Source organism: Eleutherodactylus coqui, chromosome 2 (assembly GCF_035609145.1).
Source record: "Eleutherodactylus coqui strain aEleCoq1 chromosome 2, aEleCoq1.hap1, whole genome shotgun sequence".
In the NCBI taxonomy this organism is placed as follows: domain Eukaryota; kingdom Metazoa; phylum Chordata; class Amphibia; order Anura; family Eleutherodactylidae; genus Eleutherodactylus; species Eleutherodactylus coqui.
This window is the reverse complement of record NC_089838.1, coordinates 27,130,952-27,157,696: the sequence shown is the minus strand read 5'-3', so window position 1 is coordinate 27,157,696 and position 26,745 is coordinate 27,130,952. Positions and strand designations below refer to the sequence as shown.

At 45.9% G+C, this 26,745-nt stretch overlaps 1 protein-coding gene across 1 annotated transcript; it reads left to right on the top strand.

The window, feature by feature from the left end:
* Nucleotides 1–331: 331 nt before the first annotated feature.
* On the top strand, nt 332–25,468 carry LOC136611190 (hepatitis A virus cellular receptor 1 homolog). Its single transcript, XM_066590506.1, has 7 exons — nt 332–439; nt 2,076–2,408; nt 4,889–4,936; nt 13,075–13,169; nt 17,222–17,324; nt 17,832–17,868; nt 24,363–25,468. Exons 1-7 carry the CDS (start codon nt 391–393, stop codon nt 24,439–24,441), a joined length of 744 nt encoding a protein of 247 aa, XP_066446603.1. The 5' UTR covers nt 332–390; the 3' UTR covers nt 24,442–25,468.
* Nucleotides 25,469–26,745: the final 1,277 nt, after the last annotated feature.

Here is a 26,745-nt window from a genome sequence, read left to right as displayed (position 1 = left end):
AGGTGGAAGGCTGCTGAAACAACCCACAAACCCGAGCGTGCCGAATCGTTAGTGGTTACCGTTCATTAATGCTCCACCACAGAATGTGTCTAAATATCTGTTTATTTTCAGGTATGAGTAATCATATATATCTACATACACGGTACATACAGAGGCCGATATCTAGAGGAGCGAAGCTGTGATGTGTTCTGTATTCATCACATAACTCGGTGGGTTTCTCACGGATGGTTAGTAGAGTTCTCCTCTGGTCACTGTGGAGATTATAATCTACGTGATTTATTTACAAGAAGTTTCCTTTCATTTCCTTCTAAAAAAGCAGAACCATGTAAAGGCGTCAGCACATATAGGAGACCAGCGGAGAGGTCAGATGTACTGGGCTGCAGGCAAGAAATGAGACACTTGTGGAGAAGACTCGGCTTCTATGTCCTACTAGCCACAGGTCTGTAGCTGCTCGGACTCCATGTATAAAAGGCTATTTGGATTATTTAGTTATCTATCTATATGTAATAATTTATCTCTCTGTCTTTATCTATCTAAGTATCCTATATCCGTCTATTTATCTGTGTAACTTTGTATCTTTATATCTCCAATGTATTTAATTATCCACCATATGTACATAAGAGTGAATTTTCCCAACCCTTTTCCACTTTATCCATATTGGGTGATGCTGATCTATCTATCTATCTATCCATCTCATATCTATCTATCTCCTATCTATCTATCTATCTATCTATCTATCTATCTATCTATATCTATATATCTCATATCTATCTATCTATCTATCAATCTATCTCATATCTATTTATCTATCTGTATCTCTCTATCTCATATCTATCTATATCTATCTCATATCTATCTATCTATCTATCTCATATGTATCTATCTATCTATCTATCTATCTCATATGTATCTATCTATCTATCTATCTATCTCATATGTATATATCTCTCTATCTCCTATCTATCTATCTATCTATCTATCTATCTATCTATCTCCTATCTATCTATCTATCTCCTATCTATCTATCTATCTATCTATCTATCTATATCTATCTCATATGTATCTATCCCTCTATCTCATATCTATCTATCTATTTATCACTCTCATATCTATCCGTCTATCTCTCTCTCATATCTATCTCATATCTATCTATCTATCTCTCTTTCATATCTATCTCCAATCTATCCATACCTATCTCATATCTATCTATCTATCTATCTCCTATCTATCTATCTATCTATCTATCTATCTATCTATCTCTATTTCATATCTATTTATCTCTACTATCTATCTATCCATCTATCTATCTATCTCCTATCTATCTATCTATCTATCTCATATCTATCTATCTCATATCTATCTATCTATCTCTCTCTCATATCTATCTATCTATCTATCTATCTATCTCTCTCATATCTATCTATCTATCTATCTATCTATCTATCTATCTATCTATCTATCTCTCTCATATCTATCTATCTATTTCATATCTATCTATCTCTCTCATATCTATCTATCTATCCATCCATCTATCTATCTATCTCTCTCATATCTATCTATCTATCTATCTATCTATCTATCTATCTATCTATCTATCTCATAACTATCCTAGAATGTACTGTACAGCGTGATAACTGGAAATCTTCATAGTTCTGTGTTTTCTGCTGTTATCACTGGCGGCTGTCTTCTGTAGATGTAGGGCTGCTGACAAGCACTTATTTTGCAGTTTGCTCCCTGTTAGCGACATGCTGCTGCCTCTTCTGTTAGTCCTGTATCTGTGGATCTCCAACATCCTGCTCACGATTTATAATAATTTATGTTACTATATCCATGATAAGATGTCATCTGGCCACCCCTGTCCATGTGAGTGAAGTATCCTGGGACATGTAGTTTGTGCCAGTAGACTGTGATTCCTACAATCAAGATGGCAGACAGTAGCTGAAGTATTCTCTTATAGAATGGGCCAGGATAGGGGGTGGTAGGAATTATTTCATGTTCTGCAAGTCTTTCTTCGTGAAGTTATTAACAAATTTCTATTTTTATATGTATTCTTATATTGTCTCCACAATTTGCAGGTCTGGTGGCACCAGCAGAACCTGTGACGGGTCCACTGAATGGCAGAGTCACATTACCTTGTACATATTCTTTAGCTCCTACCTCAATGTGCTGGGGACAAGGCAGTTGTCCATATTCTAAGTGTAATGATGCGATCATCTGGACTGATGGACACAAAGTGACCTGGAGGAAATCGGACAGATACGAGTTATTGGGGAACATCAGCCATGGGGACGTGTCTCTGACCATCACCGGGGCCACCAAAGAAGATGAAGGAACTTACTGCTGTCGTGTGGAGATCCCTGGATTGTTCAATGACAAGATTAAGGAAGTAACAGTACAGATACATGAGAGTGAGCAGACGTTTACAAGCAAATAGTCAAATATGTTCCACTCACATAAAAATAATTGTCTCATCGCAGGCAACCCCTTTAATAATGACGCTTTCCTGAAAGCCTCGTGTTACCTTATAGTTCTGCTGTTGCGCCTACTGTAGGAGAAATGTAGTACTGCATTTAATGGTTCTTTACTCTGACTGCTTTAGGTAGGTCTACAGTGGCAGACCCCGCTTTATGATGTCCATATGTCTTAATAGCGTATATAGCGGTTGTTTCCCCATTGGAACAATCCCTTTAAGGAAGTATTAGTGCACAGAATTCACACCTCGTTGTTTTGTCTATTTTCACAAGGATAAAACCAAAGCGAAAGGATATTTCTAGAACTGAAAAACCACATAATGATTCGACATGAAAAAGTCACTATTTCTATGCTTTGCAATTTACTCCATCAACCCGTCCCGACCCACGATGAACATGTACATCATAGGAGGGAGGGGGCTCCTGCAAAATGCTGTACATGTAAAGTAGTGTTCAAAAAAAGTAGTATGTGTGCCTCCACCATTCTGCTCCCAATGCCTTTCGCTTACTCCCAGGTTGACCAGTGACATACCCTTCTGAGGCCAGTGATTGGTCACAGTAGTCACGTGCTTAGACTGACACATGACTGCTCAAATTGGAAGCAAGCAAACTCCGGGGGACAGCCCTATGGAGAGTGCAGACTGCTAGATTAGGAGAGTTTGAGTTTTTATTATATCTTAAAGTAACCCTCCGATCCCGGGACCGGAGGGGTGAGAGTATATTACCTGCAGTAGCTCTTATCCTTTCGATTCACCGGTTCCAAGCCATTCTTTTCGGTCATCCAAGATGGTCACCACAATTTTTTAAGTGCCTAATGTAAACTGTGCAGTAGCCTGTAGTGTCGGAGACCTTTTTTGTCAGAGTGGAAGACACATTTGAGGTTTTATGTAATAGTATATGAGTAAATTGAGTCAGCTAATGACTATATGACTGCTGTTAATTTTGTAATTAGAGATGAGCGAGCGTACTCGGTTCGGGTGTTTTTGCACTCGAGCACCGCTTTTTCCAAGTAACTGACTACTCGGACGAAAAGATTCGGGGGGTGGCGTGGTGGAGCGGGGGTAGCAGTGGGGAACAGGGGGGAGCTCTCTCTCTGTCTCCCACTCCCCTCTGCAACCCCCCCGCTCACCCCCGGCGCCCCCCCAAATCTTTTCGTCCGAGTAGTCAATTACTCGGAAAAAGCGGTGCTCGAGTGCAAAAACCCCTGAACCGAGTACGTTCACTCATCTCTAATTACAAAATTAACAGCAGTCATATAGTCATTAGCTGACTCAATTTACTCATGTACTATTACATAAAACCTCAAATGTGTCTTCCATACATAGTTGTAATGTTTTTTGTACTGTACGTACAGAAATATAAATAACAAATAATATGGTTATGGCCGCCTGCACACGAGCGGGTCGGATCCGGCAGCGAGAATTCTCGCCACGGGACCCGACCCGAGAGCCTGCAGGGACGAGCGTGTACTCTACCGCGCCTGGCGGCCCCAGCTCTTTCATGTGCCGGCTGCGGCGCAGCCGGCACATGTGCAGACCGGAGCCGGCGGCCGGGTGAGTGCGTGCCCCGCACAAAAATAGGACATGTCGCGGTTTGTTTGCCGCGCGAGATATTGCGCAGCCAAACCGCGGCCGTCTGCATAGGAGTGTGTATCGTAATGCACTCCTATGCAAACTTTCAGTGGCGGAAATCCCGCGGGAAATCCCGCAGCGGGATTTCCGCCCGTGTGCAGGCGGCCTATGATGTTTCATGTATTTTGGTTTTAATTAATAATAAATAACAAATAAATATGGTTTCTTTTATTTTGGGCATACAATAAATAATAAACAACATAAATAAACATAAAATATGAAAATTATTGATACAAATATAATTTTTCAGTGTAAATAGGGAGGTGTTCTGTTTTTTTAGAGAATTTTTTTTCGTCTTGATTTTTTAAAATCAGCATACTCGATTACATAACACCTGAAATGTGCCTTCTATTCAGAGAAAAAAGGTCTCTGCCACTACAGGCTACTGCACAGTGCTCTGTGATTGGCTAGTACTGATCACATGAGAAAAGCTTCCCAATCAGAAAGCTGGTGTAGTGCATTGCTAGTTTAACACCTACCAATATTCTGTGCGGATTAGGCAGTCTGAATGGACTGCATTGGGCGACTGAAAATGGAAACTGGAACCGGCAGATCAGAGTTACTTCAGCACAGACAACCAACAGCAAGAAACATAACTGGCCCCTCCCACTCTAAGACAAAATTTTGTCCAAGGACTGGAGAGTAGCTTTAAAGACACAAAACTGTTTTTAAAACCCCTTAGACAGGCCATCAAAGTTACCTTTAAATCGTATTCGCTTCATAGGTCTTTGTTACTCAAAGAGCTCAAATGTTTTTACTAAAGTCTGATTTCTATTTTATCCGCAGCTACAAGTCCTCCTGAACCCACCGACCAGCCATTTCACACTCCTCATGGTAAGTCAGAGGTGCTAAATTAAACCACGAGCCAATGGGCATAACTAAAAGATTAGACACAACGGGTGCTGTGGGACCCTTATCAGGGCACATGAACGTCATATTATAAGGAACCCCTCAATGATCCACGGAAAGAGAGCTGCTCCCAATTTTTGGAGGACTCCCGGTCTTGTATGGTTGCTGTCAGTCTAGCTACATTTGGAAAATGACTTAATCAGACAGGATCAGTGGCGTACATACCATAGTAGCAAGGGACATGACTACTATGGGGCCGTGGTGGGAGGTAGCCCAGCATTATACAGCTTCCTATGCTTCCAATGACATTATCATAACAGCTACCTGCAGCCACCACTAGCAGAGCTCACCGAATATAAAAGGGTTTGTGCCATGTTTATAACTTATCGCATTATCCAGAGGGGTCTAGTTAGGGGTCTGACAGCTGGGACCCCACTAATCATGAAAATGGATGTCCTGCGAATAAACAGAGCAGCTGTCCAGATATGTACACTCCCGCTCCATTCATCTCTATAGGACTGATGGACATAACCCAGTACAGCGGACAGCAATCTTTGGAGTGGCAGCGCACATACTTAATTGATGATTAGAGATGAGCGAACGTGTTCTTCCGAGCTTGATATTCGTGCGAATATTAGGGTGTTCGGGATGTTCGTTATTCGTAACGAACACCATGCGGTGTTCTGGTTACTTTCACTTCCTTCCCTGAGACGTTAGCGCGCTTTTTTTGGCCAATTGAAAGACAGGGAAGGCATTACAACTTCCCCCTGTGACGTTCAAGCCCTATACCACCCCCCTGCTGTGAGTGGCTGGGAAGATCAGGTGTCACCCGAACATAAAAGTCGGCCCCTCCCGCGGTTCGCCTCAGATGCGGTGTGAGTTAGATGAGGGACAGTGCTGTTTGTACCGGAGCTGCTGTAGGGAAAGAATTGGTAGTTAGTGTAGGCTTCAAGACCCCCCAAAGGTCCTTATTAGGGCCACTGATAGCTGTGTGTTGGCTGCTGTTAGCAGTGCCATTTTTTTTTTTCTCAAAATCGGCTCTGCAGAGCGTTGCACCCGGCATTAGGGACAGAAGTGCTGCATAGGCAGGGAGAGTGTTAGGAGTGAGTGTAGCCTTCAAGAACCTCAACGGTCCTTTCTAGGGCCATATTTATCCGTGTGCAGTACTGTCCAGGCTGCTGTTAGCTGTGCTGCATTTTTTTTTGGCTTCTCAAAATCGCCTCTGCAGAGCATTCCACCCTCCATTGATACTGCAGGGAAAGAATTGTATAGGCAGGGCCACAACACAGTTATTATTCATAGAATATACGCAGTGCTGCCTTTTGCTTGTAAAACAAGTGAAAATAATTCTATTTGTCCTGCCTCTGTCCGTCCTAAGGGCGGTGGACACGTGTCGGCTGCGTCTGCAACCTGTAAAAATCATACGCACCCAGCTACGTTTTACTCCTGGCTTCGCCATTTGCTTTCCTTAATTGGGAAAAAAAATACCTGCTCTGCCACAGTTAATAACTCTGCTACCCTCACGTTCTGTGACACATTAGCAGGAAAACAGCACAGTTATTAAACTTCTCATGTTCATAGAATATACGCAGTGCTGCCTTTTGGTGCAAAAAAACGGAAAATAATTCTATTTGTCCTGCCTCTGTCCGTCCTAACGCCGGTGGACACGTGTCGGCTGCGTCTGCAACCTGTAAAAATCATACGCACCCAGCTACGTTTTACTCCTGGCTTCGCCATTTGCTTTCCTTAATTGGGAAAAAAAAAACCTGCTCTGCCACAGTTAATAACTCTGCTACCCTCACGTTCTGTGACACATTAGCAGGAAAACAGCACAGTTATTAAACTTCTCATGTTCATAGAATATACGCAGTGCTGCCTTTTGGTGCAAAAAAACGGAAAATAATTCTATTTGTCCTGCCTCTGTCCGTCCTAATGCCGGTGGACACGTGTCGGCTGCGTCTGCAACCTGTAAAAATCATACGCACCCAGCTACGTTTTACTCCTGGCTTCGCCATTTGCTTTCCTTAATTGGGAAAAAAAATACCTGCTCTGCCACAGTTAATAACTCTGCTACCATCACGTTCTGTGACACATTAGCAGGAAAACAGCACAGTTATTAAACTTAGATTATTCATTCACTAGAGGCAGTGGGGCCTTTCGTTTTCAAAAAAGGGAAAAAATTATATTTGGCCTGCAGTCTTGCACCAATTTATTTCCTGCCTGTGAAATCAAATCACTGGTAATACAGCATGCTGAGGGGTAGGGGTAGGCCTAGAGGACGTGGACGCGGCCGAGGACGCGGAGGGCCAAGTCAGGGTGTGGGCACAGGCCAAGCTCCTGATCCAGGTGTGTCGCAGCCGACTGCGGCGCGATTAGGAGAGAGGCACGTTTCTGGCGTCCCCACATTCATCGCCCAATTAATGGGTCCACGCGGGAGACGGTTATTAGAAAATGAGCAGTGTGAGCAGGTCCTGTCCTGGATGGCAGAAAGTGCTTCGAGCAACCTATCGTCCACCCGCAGTTCTGCGCCGTCCACTGCTGCCAATCCGAATCCTCTGTCTGCTGCTCCTCCTTCCTCCCAGCCTCCTCACTCCACTACAATAACACCTGCTCAGGAGCGGGAACACTCCCAGGAACTGTTCTCGGGCCCCTGCTTAGATTGGGCAGCAGCGGTTCCTCTCCCACCAGAGGAGTTTATCGTCACTGATGCCCAACCATTCGAAAGTTCCCGGGGTCCGGGGGAAGAGGCTGGGGACTTCCGCCAACTGTCTCAACAACTTTCTGTGGGTGAGGAGGACGATGACGATCAGACACAGTTGTCTTGCAGTGAGGTAGTAGTAAGGGCAGTAAGTCCGAGGGAGCAGCGCACAGAGGATTCGGAGGAAGAGCAGCAGGACGATGAGGTGACTGACCCCACCTGGTGTGCAACGCTTACTCAGGAGGACAGGTCTTCAGAGGGGGAGTCAAGGGCATCAGCAGGGCAGGTTGCAAGAGGCAGTGCGGTGGCCAGGGGTAGAGGCAGGGCCAGACCGAATAATCCACCAAGTGTTTCCCAAAGCACCCCCTCGCGCCATGCCACCCTGCAGAGGCCGAGGTGCTCTAAGGTCTGGCAGTTTTTCACAGAGACGCCTGACGACCGACGAACAGTGGTGTGCAACCTTTGTCGCGCAAAGCTCAGCCGGGGAGCCAACACCAACAGCCTCACCACCACCACCATGCGCAGACATATGATGGCCAAGCACCCCGCAAGGTGGGACGAAGGCCGTTCAGCGCCTCCGGTTTGCACCCCTGCCTCTCCCCCTGTGCCCCAACCTGCCACTGAGATGCAACCCCCCTCTCAGGACACAGGCACTACCGTCTCCTGGCCTGCACCCACACCCTCACCTCCGCTGTCCTCGGCCCCATCCAGCAGTGTAGTTCAGCGCACCGTCCAGCCGTCGCTTGCGCAACTGTTGGAGCGCAAGCGCAAGTACGCCGCCACGCACCCGCACGCTCAAACGTTAACCGTCCGCATAGCAAAATTCATCAGCCTTGAGATGCTGCCGTATAAGGTTGTGGAAACGGAGTCCTTCAAAAGTATCATGGAGGCGGCGGCCCCGCGCTACTCAGTTCCCAGTCGCCACTACTTTTCCCGACGTGCTGTCCCAGCCCTGCACCACCACGTCTCCTGCAACATTGTACGCGCCCTCACCAACGCGGTTACTGCCACGGTCCACTTAACTACGGACACGTGGACAAGCACAGGCGGGCAGGGCCACTACATCTCCCTGACGGCACATTGGGTGAATTTAGTGGAGGCTGGGACAGAGTCAGAGCCTGGGACCGCTCACGTCCTACCCACCCCCAGAATTGCGGGCCCCAGCTCGGTGGTGGTATCTGCGGAGGTGTATGCTTCCTCCACTAAAGCACCCTCCTCCTCCTCCTCCTCTGTCTCGCAATCAAGATGTGTTAGCAGCAGCATGTCGCCAGCAGTCGGTGTCGCGCGGTGTGGCAGCACAGCGGTGGGCAAGCGTCAGCAGGCCGTGCTGAAACTACTCAGCTTAGGCGATAAGAGGCACACGGCCCACGAACTGCTGCAGGGTCTGACACAGCAGACCGACCGCTGGCTTGCGCCGCTGAGCCTCCAACCGGGCATGGTCGTGTGTGACAACGGCCGTAACCTGGTGGCGGCTCTGCAGCTCGGCAGCCTCACGCACGTGCCATGCCTGGCCCACGTCTTTAATTTGGTGGTTCAGCGGTTTCTGAAAAGCTACCCACGCTTCTCAGACCTGCTCGTAAAGGCGCGCCGGCTCTGCGCACATTTCCGCAAGTCCCACACGGACGCTGCCACCCTGCGCACCCTGCAACATCACTTTAAGCTGCCAGTGCACCGACTGCTGTGCGACGTGCCCACACGGTGGAACTCTACGCTCCACATGTTGGCCAGGCTCTATGAACAACGTAGAGCTATAGTCGAATACCAACTCCAACATGGGCGGCGCAGTGGGAGTCAGCCTCCTCAATTCCTTTCAGAAGAGTGGGCCTGGTTGGCAGACATCTGCCATGTCCTTGGTAATTTTGAGGAGTCTACCCAGGTGGTGAGCGGCGATGCTACAATCATTAGCGTCACCATTCCTCTGCTATGCATCTTGAGAAATTCCCTGCAAACCATAAAGGCAGCTGCTTTGCGCTCGGAAACGGGGGCGGGGGAAGACAGTATGCCGCTGGATAGTCAGGGCACCCTCCTGTCTATTTCTCAGCGCGTACAGGAGGAGGAGGAGGAGCATGAGGAGGATGAGGAGGAGGGGGAAGAGACAGCTTGGGCCGCTGCTGACGGTACACCGGCTGATTGCCTGTCATCCTTTCAGCGTGTATGGCCTGAGGAGGAGGAGGAGGAGGAGGATCCTGAAAGTGATCTTCCTAGTGAAGACAGCCATGTGTTGCGTACAGGTACCCTGGCACACATGGCTGACTTCATGTTAGGATGCCTTTCTCGTGACCCTCGCGTTGCACGCATTCTGGCCACGACGGATTACTGGGTGTACACACTGCTCGATCCACGGTATAAGGAGAACCTGCCCACTCTGATTCCCGAAGAGGAAAGGGGTTCGAGAGTGTTGCTATACCACAGGACCCTTGCGGACAAGCTGATGGTAAAATTCCCAGCCGACAGCGCTAGTGGCAGAAGGCGCAGTTCCGAGGGCAAGGTAGCAGGGGATGTGCGTAGATCGAGCAGCATGTACATCCCAGGCAGTGCAACAGTCTTTAAGGGCCTGGCCAGCTTTATGGCTCCCCACCAAGACTGTGTCACCGCTCCCCAGTCAAGGCTGAGTCGGCGGGAGCACTGTAAAAGGATGGTGAGGGAGTACGTAGCGGATCGCACGACCATCCTTGGTGACGCCTCTGCCCCCTACAACTACTGGGTGTCGAAGCTGGACACGTGGCCTGAACTCGCGCTGTATGCCCTGGAGGTGCTTGCTTGTCCTGCGGCTAGCGTCTTGTCGGAGAGGGTGTTTAGTGCGGCTGGGGGAATCATCACAGATAAGCGTAGCCGCTTGTCAACCGACAGTGCCGACAGGCTAACACTCATCAAGATGAACAAAGGCTGGATTTCCCCAGACTTCTGTTCTCCACCAGCGGACAGCAGCGATACGTAAGCAATACGTAGGCTGCACCCGCGGATGGAAGCTACGTTCTCTCTCACCATCCAAAACGGGGACATTTCTGCTTCATCAATCTGTGTCTAATATTCCTCCTCCTCCTCCTCCTGCTCCTCCTCCTGAAACCTCACGTAATCACGCTGAACGGGCAATTTTTCTTAGGGCCACAAGGCTCACTCAAATAATTTTTCAGAACAATTTTTATAAGTTTCAATGCGCTTAAAAGCATTGGAACTTTAACTTGAACCAATTTTTCGTTACACTGGGCTGCCTCCAGGCCTAGTTACCACTTAAGCCACATTAACCAAAGCGATTAATGGGTTTCACCTGCCCTCTTGGCTGGCCATGGCCAATTTTTGGGATGTACATTAGTACTGTTGATACAGCAATTTTTGTGGGCCCTCGCCTACAGTGTAATCAAATTAATTTTTAGCCCACCTGCATTACAGCTGACGTTACCTCAGCTGTGTTGGGCAATGCAATGGGATATTTTTATGTACCGCCGGTGGGTTCCAGGGAGCCACCCATGCTGTAGGTGCACACGGAGTTTTTAATACATCTGTACACTTCTAAAGAACCCCAGTCTGACTGGGGCATGCAGTGTGGGCCGAAGCCCACCTGTATTACGCACGACATTACTACCTCAGCTGTGTTGGGCAATGCAATGGGATATTTCTATGTACCGCCGGTGGCTTCCTGGCACCCACCCATGCTGTGGGTCCACAGGGAATTATAAATGCATCTGTTTCCACTTATAAAGAAACCCAGTCTGACTGGGGCATGCAGTGTGGGCCGAAACCCACCTGCATTAACCCTTTCCAGTCCACTGTGTGGCCTGTGAAGACATTAGGGTTTAAGGCTGTACAGCTCCGTTGTTGGTAGACGTCCGTCGGGGTTCTCTTACTGTATATTGCCAGCCTCTCTGCTGTCGGAGCCTATCCTACGTGTCAGCTCATGCAGTACTGGCTTTAGCCAGCATATAGCGCCGTTGTATAACGGCAGAAAAAGAGTAAGCCCCCTAGGAAAACCATATACAAATTGGATTGGAAAGGGTTAAGCACAACATTACTACCTCAGCTGTGTTGGGCAATGCAATGGGATATTTCTATGTACCGCCGGTGGCTTCCTGGCACCCACCCATGCTGTAGGTGCACACGGAGTTTTTACTACATCTGTACACTTATAAAGAACCCCAGTCAGACTGGGGCATGCAGTGTGGGCCGAAGCCCACCTGCATTAAGCACGACATTACTACCTCAGCTGTGTTGGGCAATGCAATGGGATATTTCTGTGTACCGCCGGTGGGTTCCAGGGAGCCACCCATGCTGTGGGTCGACAGGGACTTCACAATAGGGAGTTGTACCTGCCTGTGTCTATGAATTAAAAAGCCCGGTCTGACTGGGGCATGCAGACACCTTGACAGAATGAATAGTGTGTGGCACATAGGTTCCCCATTGCTATGCCCACATGTGCAGCTCCTGATGGCGGTGGCACAGGATTCTATTTCTCATTGCTTCTGTACAGCATTGTGGGCTATCGCTCCGCCACTTTTAAAGAGGGTCGCTGCCTAGCCGTGCCAACCTCTGCAGTGTGTGCCTGCAGTCCCTCGTCATGGCAGACGCAATTCTAAATAGACATGAGCGTGGTGTGGCATGAGGGCAGCTGAAGGCTGCCCAGGGACACTTTGGTGTGCGCTGTGGGGGGGGGAGGGGGGGGCGGTTGGGCAGCATGTAACCCAGGAGAAGTGTCAGTGGAGTGTCATGCAGGCAGTGATTGTGCTTTGTTGGAGGTAGTGTGGTGCTTAGCAAAGGTATGCCATGCTAATGAGGGCTTTTCAGAAGTAAAAGTTGTTGGGAGGGGGGGGGCCCACTCTTGCCGGTATTGTGGCTTAATAGTGGGACCTGTGAACTTGAGATGCAGCCCAACACGTAGCCCCTCGCCTGCCCTATCCGTCACTGTGTCATTCCCATCACTTTGTTGAATTGCCCAGATTTTCACACATGAAAACCTTAGCGAGCATCGGCGAAATACAAAAATGCTCTGGTCGCCCATTGACTTCAATTGGGTTCGTTGTTCGAAACGAACCCTCGAGCATCGCGGGAAGTTCGTTCCGAATAACGAGCACCCGAACATTTTGGTGTTCGCTCATCTCTATTGATGATCTATTCCTTCAGCGATACAGGCGACTCTCAAACTTGTGACCGGTGGGGGTCTAATTAGTTATACCTAACATATACTTATGCTCTAACATGTACATAGGAGACAAATTTTAAAATTCGCACAATCCCTTTAAATTCAATACTGCCTATTCATTTAGCGCCCTCTAGTGGTGGCTACATGTAACCAAAATTGTATCATTTATCAAACTCCTCTGGATAGATATAAAATAAATCCAAATAGATTTTTTTTACCTAAAAACTGAACAGTAAACATTAAGAAAGGTGTGGTGCATATCTATTAATTGCTTTGTGTGTCTCTTTAAAGAATTCCCCTTACCGACGGGCTCCGAATCTCCATTTATCAACCCAAAGACAACTTCTGCTAACCTTATTCCCTTCACCACGGAGCAAGAAAATCAGGTACAGTACATTCTGGTAACATTTTAGTGGAAAACTTCTTTAATCCAGCATCAAAGGAACTTGATGGATGATGAAGTATTCTGGATTATGAGCGGCTGATCTCTGGAGGTTATTTCACAACTAATCTATTACTTCTTCTTGTCGTTATGACCCAGGTGTCATATTCCAAACCCCATAACTTTTTTTAATGCTTCCATTGATGGCGTTGTATAAGCACTTTTTTTTTGTTTATGGGCGAGCTATAGTTTCTACTGGTACCGTAATAGGGTGCAAAATCTCTTTTTTTTCAATTTCTTCTGGGAGGTGTGACCAAAAAAAAACACAAATCTGTCATTGTGTAATTTTTTTTATTATTTTTATTTTTTACGGCATTCACCGTGCAGGATAAATAATGTGATATTTTAATAGGTTGCATTTTTACAGACACAATGATGTAATTATGCTTAATTATTTTATTCTTTAGTGTTATTTTTCAATGAGAAAATGATTTAAAATTTTTAAAGAGTTTTTATTTATGTAATATTTAAAAAAAAATTATTACATTCATTGTTACAATCTTTCTTAGTCCCCCTAGGAAAACTTAAACTCGCTATAACAATATACTGCAATACTTATATTTCTGTAAATATTATATATTGCAATATATTATACTTTTCACGTTCGTCTATTAAGCCCCGCCATGTGTTCTTTAGGGCTAAATAGGCTTGATTTCATGGCAGCCCAAGGAGCCTTCACTAGGTCCCGGGCTGCCGTGGGAACCATCGCCTTAAACCGCATCTAATGGGTTATATGGTCACAATCAGCGCTAGCACCGATCATAGCTGTTGTGATTAGCTTTGCCCCGTCTCACCCACTTCTATTGAAAACAGCCGAAAGTGTAGGAGAGAGGCAGAGAGACGGTGAGGGGTAGGGAAAGGGGGAACTGCTCAGATGGAAGCGTATATCGGCTGTCCGTGAAAACGCTGGTCGATATACGCTTGTGTAAATAAGCCCTATAACTGACACACTATATAGTATATTTCCTATGTGTACATGAAGCTGCTGAAAAAGGGAATATAATTCATGGTTTTTAACTTCTGTAGAAACTTCTCTCGATCAGAAACTATGCAAGGTCTGAGTATGTTCTGATCTTGGTTAACCCTTTACATCAACATTTTACTATTTCCTTCCCATACCTAGCTACCACACTGTAGTAACTGAAGGGAGACAACGTCCATCTAGTTCAGCCTGTTTCCACCCCCACTTGTTGATCCAGAGGAAGGCAAAAAAAAAACCAATGAGGCAGAAGCCAATTAGAACATTTGGGGGAAAAAAATTCCTTTCTGACTCAATAATGGAAGTCAGAACAATCCCTGGATCAATGTTTGAGTTCCTACTTTACTCCAAGACCCGGATTAACAGCCAGCTGGTCACCCAATGTCTATATCCTGTAATATCATAGCGTTCTAGAAAGACATCTAGTCCCCTCTTAAACTCCTCTATGGATTTTGCCATCACCACATCCTCAGGCAGAGAGTTCCACAGCCTCACTGCTCTTACAGTAAAGAACCCCCTCCTGTGTTGGTGATGAAACCTGCTTTCTTCTAAACATAGCGGATCCCCTCTTGTTACCGTCACAGTCCTGGGTATAAACAGATGATGGGAGAGATCCTTGTATTGTCCCCTCATGTATTTATACATAGTTATTTGATCGTCCCTTTGCCCTCTTTTTGGGTAAATAATACCAATTTTGAGAGCCTCTCTGGGTATTCCAGTCCCTTCATTCCATGTATTAGTTTAGTTGCCTTTTTTGAACTCCTCCAGCACTGTAACATCTTTCCTGAGCACCGGTGTACAGAACTGTGCGCAGTATTCCATGTGAGGCCTGACAAGTGCCTTATATAGTGGGAGGATAATGTTCTGGTCCGGCTCCCCTATACCTCTTTTAATGCATCACAAGACTTTATTAGCTTTTGCAGCAGCTGACTGGCATTGGTTGCTCCAGTTTAATCTACAAACCACTAGTACCCCCAGGTCTTTTTCCATATCACTTTTCCCTAGCAGTACCCCATTTAGTGTATTTTGGTGACATCCGTTTCTCCTGCCCATGTGCAGAACCTTACATTTATCGGTGTTGAACTTCATTTGCCATTTTTCTGCCCAAGCCCCCAGCTTATCTAGGTCCGTTTGTAGCCGCACATCTTCCTCCATTGTATTAATTATCTTGTATAATTTTGTATCGTCTGCAGATATTGATATTTTACTGTGCAGTCCCTCTATCAGGTCATTGATAAATATATTGAACAGTATGGGGCCCAGTATTGAGCCCTGTGGGACCCCGCTTGCGACTGTGGCCCAGTCAGAGTACTATCCATTTATTACCACCCTCTGCTTTCTATCTCCGAGTCAGTTCTTTACCCATATACACACGTTTTCACCCGATCCGAGCTGCCCCATTTTGTATATCAACCTATTATGCGGCATGGTAACATAGTACGTAAGGCCGAATGAAGACAATGTCCATCTAGTCCAGCCTGTTTAACCTCCTTGTTGATCCAGAAGAAGGCAAAAAACCCCAAGAGGTAGAAGCCAATTAGCCCTTTTGGGGGAAAAATTCCTTCCCGACTCCATAATGGCAATCAGACTGTTCCCTGGATCAACCCCTAATAGTTCCTACCTGTCTGTAGACCCGGATCAACAACCCACTGGTCACCTAAAATTTATATCCTGGAATATCCTTACGAAAGACATCTAGTCCCTACTTAAACTCTTCTATCGATTGTGCCATCACCACATCCTCAGGCAGAGAGTTCCACAGTCTAACTGCTCTTACAGTAAAGAACCCTTTTCTGTGTTGGTGATGAAACCTGCTTTCTTCTAAACGTAGTGGATGCCCTCTTGTTACCGTCGTAGTCCTGGGTATAAACAGATCATGGGAGAGATCCTTGTATTGTCCCCTCATGTATTTATACATAGTTATTTGATCGTCCCTCAGCCGTCTTTTTTCCAGGGTGAATAATCCCAATTTGGATAGCCTCTCTGGGTATTCCAGTCCCTTCATTCCATGTATTAGTTTAGTTGCTCTTCTTTGTACCCCCTCAAGCACTGTGACATCTTTCCTGAGCACCGGTGTCCAGAACTGTGCTCAGTATTCCATGTGGGGCCTGACTAGTGCCTTATACAGTAGGAGGATAATGTTCTCGTCCCTCGCCCCTATACCTCTTTGAATACACCCCAAAGTGTCAAATGCTTTAGAGAAATCCAGATATATAAGATCAATAGACTCCCCCAGATCCAGCCTAGAGCTTACTTCATCGTAGAAGCTGATCAGATTGGTCTGACATGATCGGCCCCTCATGAACCCATGCTGATGAGGGGTTATGCTGTTGTTTTCCTTGATGTATTCCAGGATGGCATCTCTCAGAAACCCCTTGAATATTTTTCCAGTTATTGAAGTAAGACTTACTGGCCTGTAGTTACCAGGCTCTCTACTTAACCCCTTTTTGTATATTGGAACCACACTGGGAATTTGGCAATCCAGTGGTACAACCCCGGTCTCAATGGTGTCCCTAACTATAAGAAATAGCGGTCTAGCTATCACGTTACTTAGTTCCCTTAGAACCCTTGGGTGTATTCCATATGGGCCCGGCCATTTGTTGATTTTAATCGTTTTCAACTGGCTCTGTACTTCCTCCTGCGTTAGACGGGTGATATTTAGCGGGGGGTTCGTTTTATTCCCCTGCATCTCGTGTGACATTTCTTTTTTATTCGTGAATACACTTGAGTGCCTTATACAGAAAACGTAATTTCACTTTCTCATTCAAATATGACTGTCATTGGTTTACATGTTATCACATGGGGCCCATGTTAAGAGGGGCCCAGTGTGGAACTGCTTTCCTTGCTATTCACCACAGCATTTGCCTGCAGTCACCACTAGGGGCAGTGCACAGCACACAGATTTTACAGTTCCACTAGGTGTAGTAATCATTATGCCATTGGTGCTGCCAGAATGACACTTCAGCTACGCTCTGTTTTCTGTTCCTACATAACAACTAATGTCTTTTGTCCTTCAGAAGAATAATGAAATTGAAGACACCTTTACCAAACCTGCCTACATTGTCGCAGGTGTCGTCGCCGTCATCATCCTGATTTCATTGGCTGCACTTTTATATAGTTGTAAGTTGCTTTTAATATCATCATTACTTATACAGTTCCTGCACAGTCATAGAATCAGCTACTTCAGATCATAACATAATCAGAATCAGCTGCTGTAGAACCTCATAATGCACACCTCAGCTGCTGCAGAACCTCAAAACACACCATAGCTAGTGTTGAAGACCATTTAAAAAACCTTTCTGCGGAACCTAATAATAGACATCTCAGCTGCTGCAGACATTCTTTTATTGAAGGTGAGTAAGAATCTTTTCTCCAACAAGCAGCTGCTTATATCATAAGGCATAATGTGTCCCTTATTATCAATTATAACAGCTATCAGAAGTCACTTTAGTGTTGTGTGATTTGGAGAAAATCCTCATGTTATTACATGGTCACAGAACCCCTTAGTGATCTCTAATGCAGTATTCCTATAACTTATAATAAGGGGAGGAGGCATTACTCCATATGTATAATGTACAGGTTATGTAAAGCCCGCACAGTTCCACAACCTTCTTCTTGTATTTTCAGACAGACATTGTAAAAGGAAAAATAAAGACATATCAAGGTCAGTAATAAAACTGCATAAACTAATTAAAAGCTGGTCATAGAATGAGTTTGTATGAGCTTCGTGGAGCTGCACGCTCTGGGTCCAGTGAGTGTTCCCTGTGAAGTGTGCTCTCCCGAGTCCCTCTCTTCTCTCCCCCAGTCCCTCTCTTCTCTCCCCCAGTCCCTCTCTTCTCTCCCCCAGTCCCTCTCTTCTATCCTTCAGTCCCTCTCTTCTATCCTCCAGTCCCTCTCTTCTATTCTTCAGTCCCTCTCTTCTCTTCCCCCAGTCCCTCTCTTCTCTCCTCCAGTCCCTCTCTTCTCTCCACCAGTCCCTCTCTTCTCTCTCCCAGTCCCTCTCTTCTCTCCCTCAGTGCCTCTCTTCTCTCCTCAAGTCCCTCTCTTCTCTCCTCGAGTCTCTCTCTTCTCTCCTCCAGTCCCTCTCTTCTCTCCCCCAGTCCCTCTCTTCTCTCCCCCAGTCCCTCTCTTCTCTCCCCCAGTCCCTCTCTTCTCTCCTCAAGTCTCTCTCTTCTCTCCTCAAGTCCCTCTCTTCTCTCCTCCAGTCCCTCTCTTGTCTCCCCCAGTCCCTCTCTTCTGTCCCCCAGTCCCTCTCTTCTCTCCCCCAGTCCCTCTCTTCTCTCCCCCAGTCCCTCTCTTCTATCCTCCAGTCTCTCTCTTCTCTCCCCAAGTCCCTCTCTTCTCTCCCCCAGTCCCTCTCTTCTCTCCCCCAGTTCCTCTCTTCTCTCCCCCAGTTCCTCTCTTCTCTCCCCCAGTCCCTCTCTTCTTTTCGCCAGTCCCTCTCTTCTCTCCCCCAGTCCCTCTCTTCTCTCCTCAAGTCCCTCTCTTCTCTCTTCCAGTCCCTCTCTTCTCTCCCCAAGTCCCCCTCTTCTCTCCCCCAGTCCCTCTCTTCTCTCCTCCAGTCCCTCTCTTCTCTCCCCCAGTCCCTCTCTTCTCTCCTCCAGTCCCTCTCTTATCTCTCCAAGTCCCTCTCTTCTCTCTCCCAGTCCCTCTCTTCTCTCCTCAAGTCCCTCTCTTCTCTCCCCAGTCCCTCTCTTCTCTCCTCCAGTCCCTCTCTTATCTCTCCAAGTCCCTCTCTTCTCTCTCCCAGTCCCTCTCTTCTCTCCTCAAGTCCCTCTCTTCTCTCCCCAAGTCCCTCTCTTCTTTCCTCCTGTCCCTCTCTTCTTTCCTCCAGTCCCTCTCTTTTCTCCTTCAGTCCCTCTCTTCTCTTCCCCCAGTCCCTCTCTTCTCTCCCCCAGTCCCTCTCTTCTCTCCCCCAGTCCCTCTCTTCTCTCCTCCAGTCCCTCTCTTCTCTCCTCCAGTCCCTCTCTTCTCTCCCCCAGTCCCTCTCTTCTCTCCCCCAGTCCCTCTCTTCTCTCCTCCAGTCCCTCTCTTCTCTCTCCAAGTCCCTCTCTTCTCTCCCCCAGTCCCTCTATTCTCTCCCCCAGTCCCTCTCTTCTTTTCGCCAGTCCCTCTCTTCTCTCCCCCAGTCCCTCTCTTCTCTCCCCCAGTCCCTCTTTTCTCTCCACCAGTCCCACTCTTCTCTCCACCAGTCCCTCTCTTCTCTCCACCAGTCCCTCTCTTCTCTCCACCAGTCCCTCTCTTCTCTCCCCCAGTCCCTCTCTTCTCTCCCCCAGTCCCTCTCTTCTCTCCCCCAGTCCTTCTCTTCCCTCCTCCAGTTCCACACTTCTGTCCCCTAGTCCCTCTCTTCTCTCCGTCTCTTGCTCTCACACGTAATAGCCGCCTACATTAGAACTACTGTAGTTTAAGAAACCCTTGGCACTTTCTAAAGATCTCCATTTATCTGTCGACCGGACCTGCTTTTACACGTAGGAAAGTCCCAACGTTCACAAATATTTTGGCTCTGAGACAACCTCAACAAAAAAAACAAACAATAAGACACCAGAGAAAACTCCAGCGGGTGGCTTCAACGGTTACAGACATAAATGTCTATGTTGCACTATGATTCGTTTCACCACTGCATTTAGAGGGGTTGTCCGGGACTTCTACTATTGATGATCTGATGACCATTTGGATGCCCACTGATCAGCTGATTCCCAGCACTGCTGTCAAAGCGGACAGCACAGGAAGCAGATAGTGCTGTCCATATTGCAGTGGCCTGGTTTAGTACTGCAGGCACAGCTCCCATTTACTTCAATAAGTGCCTGTACTACCAAACCATCCAAATCAGTTGATCTTCAGGTATCCCGTGCGGTGGAACCCACCAATCAACTACTGGTGACCTAACCCAAGCATAGGTCATGAGTAATAAAAGTTCTGGACAACCCTTAATGTCCAATATGGGAGACAACTTTTTAAAGTGGTTTCCTGGGACTAAAAAATTGATGAGTCATCTTCAGGATAGGTCGTCATCATCCGATCAGTGATAGGTCAGCAGCTCGTAACCGCTGTTTGAAGAGTAGGTGGCGCTCCAGCGAGCTCTGCAGCTTCTTCTCAGGCCAGTGACGTCATGTTCATTAGTCACATGACCTCAGATCAGATCAGTCCCATTCAAGTGAACACAGGCTGCTATCAGTGAGGATCCCAAGCACTGATAGCCCCACTGATTGAGTAATGATGACCAAGTCTGCAGATTAGTCATCAATATTTTGGTCTCAGAAACCCCTTTAATGCAAAATATCCCCTTAAATGCAGCCATAAAGGGGTATTCAATCTTGGCTTTTTATGGCTGAGATGGGAAACCGCTGCTATAGTTTCTGACCATCTGGCTGAAAAATACAAACGCACCCGAGTACTTCATTCACTTCAATGGGAGCTACGGAAACAGCGATGTGTGCCGTGCTACGTTATTTCCATCGCTCTCATTCACTTCAGTATGAGCTACACAAACAGCGCAGCGCTGAAGCACTCGGCCGTTTCTGACAGATGGTGGGAAACAGAGGAGCCATGAAAGGCCCAAATGGGAACACCCCTTTAAGTATATAATGTATTTGATAAAATGTAAAGCTGGAGTTCAGTATACGGACCACACCAGACAGGAAGTGAGTCAAAGTTTAAATAAACGGAGATACAAAATCAAAATTACATTTTTCGGAACATTGGGGCACATTTATGACGCAGTCTTTGTTGTCTGCAACAACCAATCACGGTGCTCCTTTCATTTTGTTAGAGCACTCTGTGAAATGGAAGCTGAGCTGTAATTGGTTGTTATGGGGAGCAAAGACAGTTTCTCTTTTAGACAGTTTCATGAATTTGCCTATAGAGCTGCAAGATACTAATGTCCACAAAATGAAGTATACCCTCTGACTATAATTGCAGTTGGCCACATTTCCCAGGCCGTATATAAATGGTTCGAATCGCTAAAATGAAGTAAGATTTATTGGATGCATTGGCCTCTGTTCACACGTCCGTCGTGGGTCCCATCAGAAAGGACAGAACCAGAAAGGAGTTCGCCATAGTCAATGGATTCTGTCCGGCCGCACTGGTTTTGGATGCAGTGAGCCTTGTTTTCTGTTCCTCTCTTCCATAATGGAACAGAAGACAAAAATTTGAACAGAGCCGCAGAGTATGATCACACATAGTGGAAATGCTGCATCAAAATCTGCACCATTGGTGTGGATTATGACTCGGATCTGCAGCTGATTTCAGCTGTAAGTACAGAGTGCTGCCAGTAGCAAGAGCGCAGCACACACCATCACAACCGCTACTGAGCGCCGCCTTCCTTCATTAGGTGATGTGCAAGTAGTCTGCCTATCACCCAGGGAAAGATGACAGCGCTTAGAAGCGGTTGCCGGTGTCCGCTGCGCTCTTTGTACTGGCAGTGCTCAGTATTTGGAGGTGAGATGAGCACCATGCAGGCTGAAATCAGCTATAGATCCGCAGCTGAACCCAAGTCAGAATCTGCAGAAATAGTGCAAGTTTTAATGTGGAAATGCTGCAGATTTTGCCAATGATTTTTCACTGCTGAATATCTACAGCATTTCCATAACGTCTGATCGCACCTTCAACAGTGTTTTAAAAACTATCTTGCAAAAGTTTTCTTTGAAGAAAAAAGCTCCCGCGTGCCATCTTGTGGCCATTACCTAATACTACAATCCACCAATTATACTGTGCATTAAAGAACACTGATGACCTCTAGCGGAAGTTGCTATATTGATTTATATGTAGTGAATTAAGGGTACCTCTAGTGGTTAAAATCTACCCAACTTTCGCGACATTGAAAAGTGCCTTTTAATACATTGGATTTCTTGGCTATGTGCAACATATTCACGAACTGAAAAAACCCTATTCCCTGTGTATCTCACCCCTTCCTTGGGCTTTTTTTGCCCATAAATACGCAGCATATGTACGTGCACAGAGGCGTAACTTGAAGCTCCTGGGCCCCAATGCAAAAGCTGTAACAGGGCCTCCAACTATAATGCTTTATGCATAGTACTGGGCTCCCTATATGGAGAAGAATGGCCTTATGGGCCCCCTAAGGCTCCTGGGCCCGGGTGCAACCGCATCCCCTGCATCCTCTATAGTTACGCCCCTGTACGTGCACAAAAAGAAGGGCGCCCCTTTTTTATGCACAAATACAGGCGCTCCGCAGTCTCCGGGGCAAGAAATGAAATGAATGGAGCCACGGTGTGACCTCCCCTCCATTCTTACAGAGGCCTTCGGGAACCCAGTTCTCAGGATCACAGGAGGTCCAGATGGTTGGACTTCCATCAATCATAAAGTTATTCTCTATCCTTAGCTTTATATCATGGCACTGCCCCTTTAAATGGGTCCATTCCAAAAGATTATAGCCTAGAGTGAAAATGGTTTGTAAATCTGTTTTAGATGCTATGGGGAAATAGTTCTTTCTCTAAATATCTTTTAAGAGTTTTAATAGTTGTAATTTGGTCTAATGAGTATCTATACCTATCAAACAAAGTAAAGGTGCAAGACCATATGTGAAATCCAAAATGTATTATGCCTTATCAAAAATGAAGCTGGAAACATAGAGATAAGACATTAAAAACAACAAATAAGGCCGAGCTCACACAACACCTCCCCGCATGAGACACAGTAATAAAGCTCAAATAATACAACATTCCAAAATGGGACCTTAGAAATGAATACCAAATAATAATAAATAATTGTAAATATTTGTTATTATTTGGTATGAATTTCTGGATTTACATTTTTGTATTATTTGGGGTGGTTTCATATCTGCCCCCGGGGTTTCGCTTTCCTGCTCCATTTCAGGATAGAACGAACAGCACTGAGCGGCCGCCATTAAATATAATGAGGTCCGTTCGGTTCCGCTCAGCTGCCCGGCTTCTGGACAGAAGGAAAAGTGCGTCATGCAATGATTTTTCTTCCGGTAATTTGAGCCGGATCTGTGACAGAAGCCGCGACCGGAGGGTCCAACGCAGATGTGAAACCATCAGGGCACTTTATTTTTGTGCCTCATGCGGAGAGGTGTGGTGTGACCCATCTTATCTGTATGTTTCCAGTTTGTTCTTGATAAATCCGGGCGCCTTAGGTACGTAATTTCATCTCCCCTCACAGCTATGATTCGTAAGGGGAGACGAAACTTAAACTTTTTTTTACACTTCTTTTTTTTACTTTAAATGATCGCCGTTATCCGTTGCATAATACATTAGGGATTTTATATATGGTATCTCTTGAGTCTTGCGCCTTTGGTTTGTGTGTGTGTATATATATATATATATATATATATATATATATATATATATATATATATATATATACATATATACCCTGTGTTCCTGAAAATAAGACATACCCTGAAAAATTTTGGGGATGCAAAAGGATTTTTCAGGCTTTTTGAGGATGCTTGAAATATAAGCCCTACTCCAAAATTAAGCCCTGCTAACAGTTAATTTTAAAAAAGTCAATTTAAATAGTGTCCAGGCGGCTATAGATGTAAAAAAGTTATATATGTGTATATAGCTATAATTGGTGCTTTTTGACTCCTTATTTTTGGCCTTCATATTGGTACAAATTTATTGGCCTGATAAGTTTTTCTCGGTGACCTATAACCTTTGACCTTGTAAACTTTGGTTGACCACCAGGTACCCCTATAGAGTTATGACTGCAACACTTACCTGTTGAAAAATCGAGTTCCTATTTGAAACATGTTGTAAAGGGAATATATATATCTAAAGACTCATGTCATGGGAAGAACCAAATTGTTGGCGGTTAACACGAATCTACACTCTCACACGACGACTTGGCTGTAGTAACCACATCCTGACACAAGTAGGTGCCATCAGGTGAACACAAATCCTGCAGACTCCGTCACTGGAAAAAAGAGATACAATAAACATGACTCCTTACTACCAAAAACAGCACCACTCTTGCCTGTGCAGCTCTGTCCCGGCCCCATTATAAAGGATGCAATACCAATCACAGCCTCTGGAGAAGAGTGGCACTGTTTTTAGAACAAAGTAGCTATTTTTTCCTACTCTCATACAAGCCCTTTAAGTAAATACTAAGGTATCAGTCACATGGTGATTTGTGTACTTATCGTTATGTATATAACCCATGTTTTAATGTGTTTTACAGGAGTCCCGCCATCGTATCACTGGAAGGCCTGGAAAGAACTCAGGATCGAACAGAACCAAATATTTATTTGATAGATTAGCTTTTGTATTGGTATATATAAATATGGCCCTAAATCAGGGGTGCAGAGCATGCGTTGTCTCCTCCTCTCTGGAGGGCTGATTTGGGGGGAAGTGATCCCTATTCTCCCAATAGGTGGGAGTCCCAGGAGTGGAACTTCGATTTATTATGGCATCTACTAAGGATAAACCATTAATGTCCTAGATGGGAATACACTTGTGACCCTTGGAAGAGGTTCAGTATGGCAAAGTGGCCCTCAGACTAGAAAACGTTGTGTACCCCTGCTCTAAATCAGTCCATTTGGGGACATGCTGATGATTCTTCATCTGCACATGACAATTCCATTCCTACAGAACTAGTGGTCGCTACTAGGATGTAGCCGTCTCTTACACACTCATCCTCAGGTTAATTTCACAAGGGCAAGCGAGATATAGGGCCGAGAAAATCGTCCCGATATCACACTTGTCAATGAGCGCTTTTACACACATGTGAGGCGTTTTTAATTAAAAAACACGTTGTATCACTTCTGTGAAATTGCATTCCTCAGGTGCGTGTTTCATATGCGCATGCAATCCCACTGTCCCATGTCACAGTGTAATGCAGCAGTCTCTATAAGGCCTTGTCTTTACCCAGAACGTCACCTGATTGCATTGGAAATGGGGTTCACTTGGAGTCTAGCTGGCAAATTTTAGACTTGTGGCACTGGCCTATGAAGTGATGAAAGCTGAGGAAAGGTATCCTGAGGCTTTCCATTCCAGGAACCACCTCTGAAGAGTGAGAGAAGAAAGGAGTCCACCGTGCAGTGTTCATGCTACAGAGAACAAGTTAGTGTCAGTGGAGTGTTCCCTTTCCCTGTCCTCTTCTAGAGTTTTCTCTTTCCAGGAGTGGAACCTTAGAGATAACTTAGCCTGAAGGTCCGATGTCATCCTGTGTTATCCTCCCTAACCTTGCCTAAATGTAATTCCTGCATCAGTGTGTGAAGCTTACTTTTGCAAGAATTAAAGTTCCAGTCACTGCCCGTTCTCAGTGATTGAGGTATTCAAAGTTAACTGTGTGTGGACTCCCTGATTTACCCGCCGGAGAATCATAAGTGTGGACAGAACGGTGGCGTCACGCGTGACAACTTTAAGTACACTACACTTGTTCAGGTAACCGCCAATCGGTGTTGCCTGGAAGAGGCCTAGCAGTGCCTTGCCGAGGTTCTGTGTGTCCCTCTGGGAAGGAGTCTGGTAGAGCCACCGTGACAAGTGACACCTCTATCCCCGTCAGCTCCTCAGCATGGACCTCGTGTCTTGGTCGCCGTGGGGCACCATGCCAGCACTAAAACGGACCCGAGTATATAAATCCAGAACCAGAACCAAGAACTATATTTCTTTCTATAAAGCCATTTTCAAACAAGTGACCCAGCCTGACTGCGGGTCTACAGTTATCAAAAATGTACTTGAATATTACCTCTATACGGTCATAGTGATTACAGTGCAGTTATCACCAGTGATCACAGTTGATGTCTCTTTTTGGAGCCTTCATTTTTCTTGTCTCTGGTTCCAGGCCACCGAAATTTCTTCAAGCCCTGACTCGCTTTTGAACACTCTATCTATCCTGCTTCCGCAAGCTCTAATGATACATCCTTATAGTTCTAGTGCCCTCACTGTTGTCCCACCAAGCAATAGTGCCTCCGTGGCCGTCCCACTAAGTAATAGTGCCCCCGCTATGGTCCCACTAAGTATTAGTCTCCCTGCTGTGGCCCCACATAGTAACAATACCCTCTCTGTGGCCCCAATTAGTAATAATGACTCTTCTGTAGCTCCAATAAATAATAGTGCCTCAATAAGTAACAGTGACCCCTCTGTGGCCCCCATTAATAGTAAGACTGTTCTTTGGCCCCAATTGTTGCTCCAATTAGTATCAAAACTATTCTGTAGACCAAATTAGTAATAAGGCCTCTGCTGTGGAACCAAAAACTATGGGTGAACCTTTTAGACCTCCAATTAGTAGGAAGATACCCCTCTATGCTTCCTTCCAATTAATGTAAGACCCCCTCTGTGCACCACAAAATGCAGCAGCTGGCAAGTTTACACTAGCTTCTTAACATACACACAGCACACTCCCACAGGACCTTACGTACAATACTGTATGTGCTATTGTCATGCAGCATAATCTCAGAGCCGGGGGAGAGGTGAGAGGTTATACTATGTGAGGATAGCGTTCGCAGCATCAGACGTAAGGAGCGCAGCTGGATTGCTGGTTTACCCCTTGCGTTGTCGATGAGGTATCCGACACCCAAACAGAATGAGTAGTGTGTAGACACATAGATTCCCCATTGCTA

Bases quoted from the DNA above. Each gene is read 5' to 3' on its own strand.
- LOC136611190 (XM_066590506.1), top strand. From the start codon at position 391: ATGAGACACTTGTGGAGAAGACTCGGCTTCTATGTCCTACTAGCCACA. The intron at 2,409-4,888 runs GTGAGCAGACGT...TTTTATCCGCAG, and splicing joins AACAGTACAGATACATGAGA to CTACAAGTCCTCCTGAACCC. The intron at 13,170-17,221 runs GTACAGTACATT...TTTGTCCTTCAG, and splicing joins CCACGGAGCAAGAAAATCAG to AAGAATAATGAAATTGAAGA.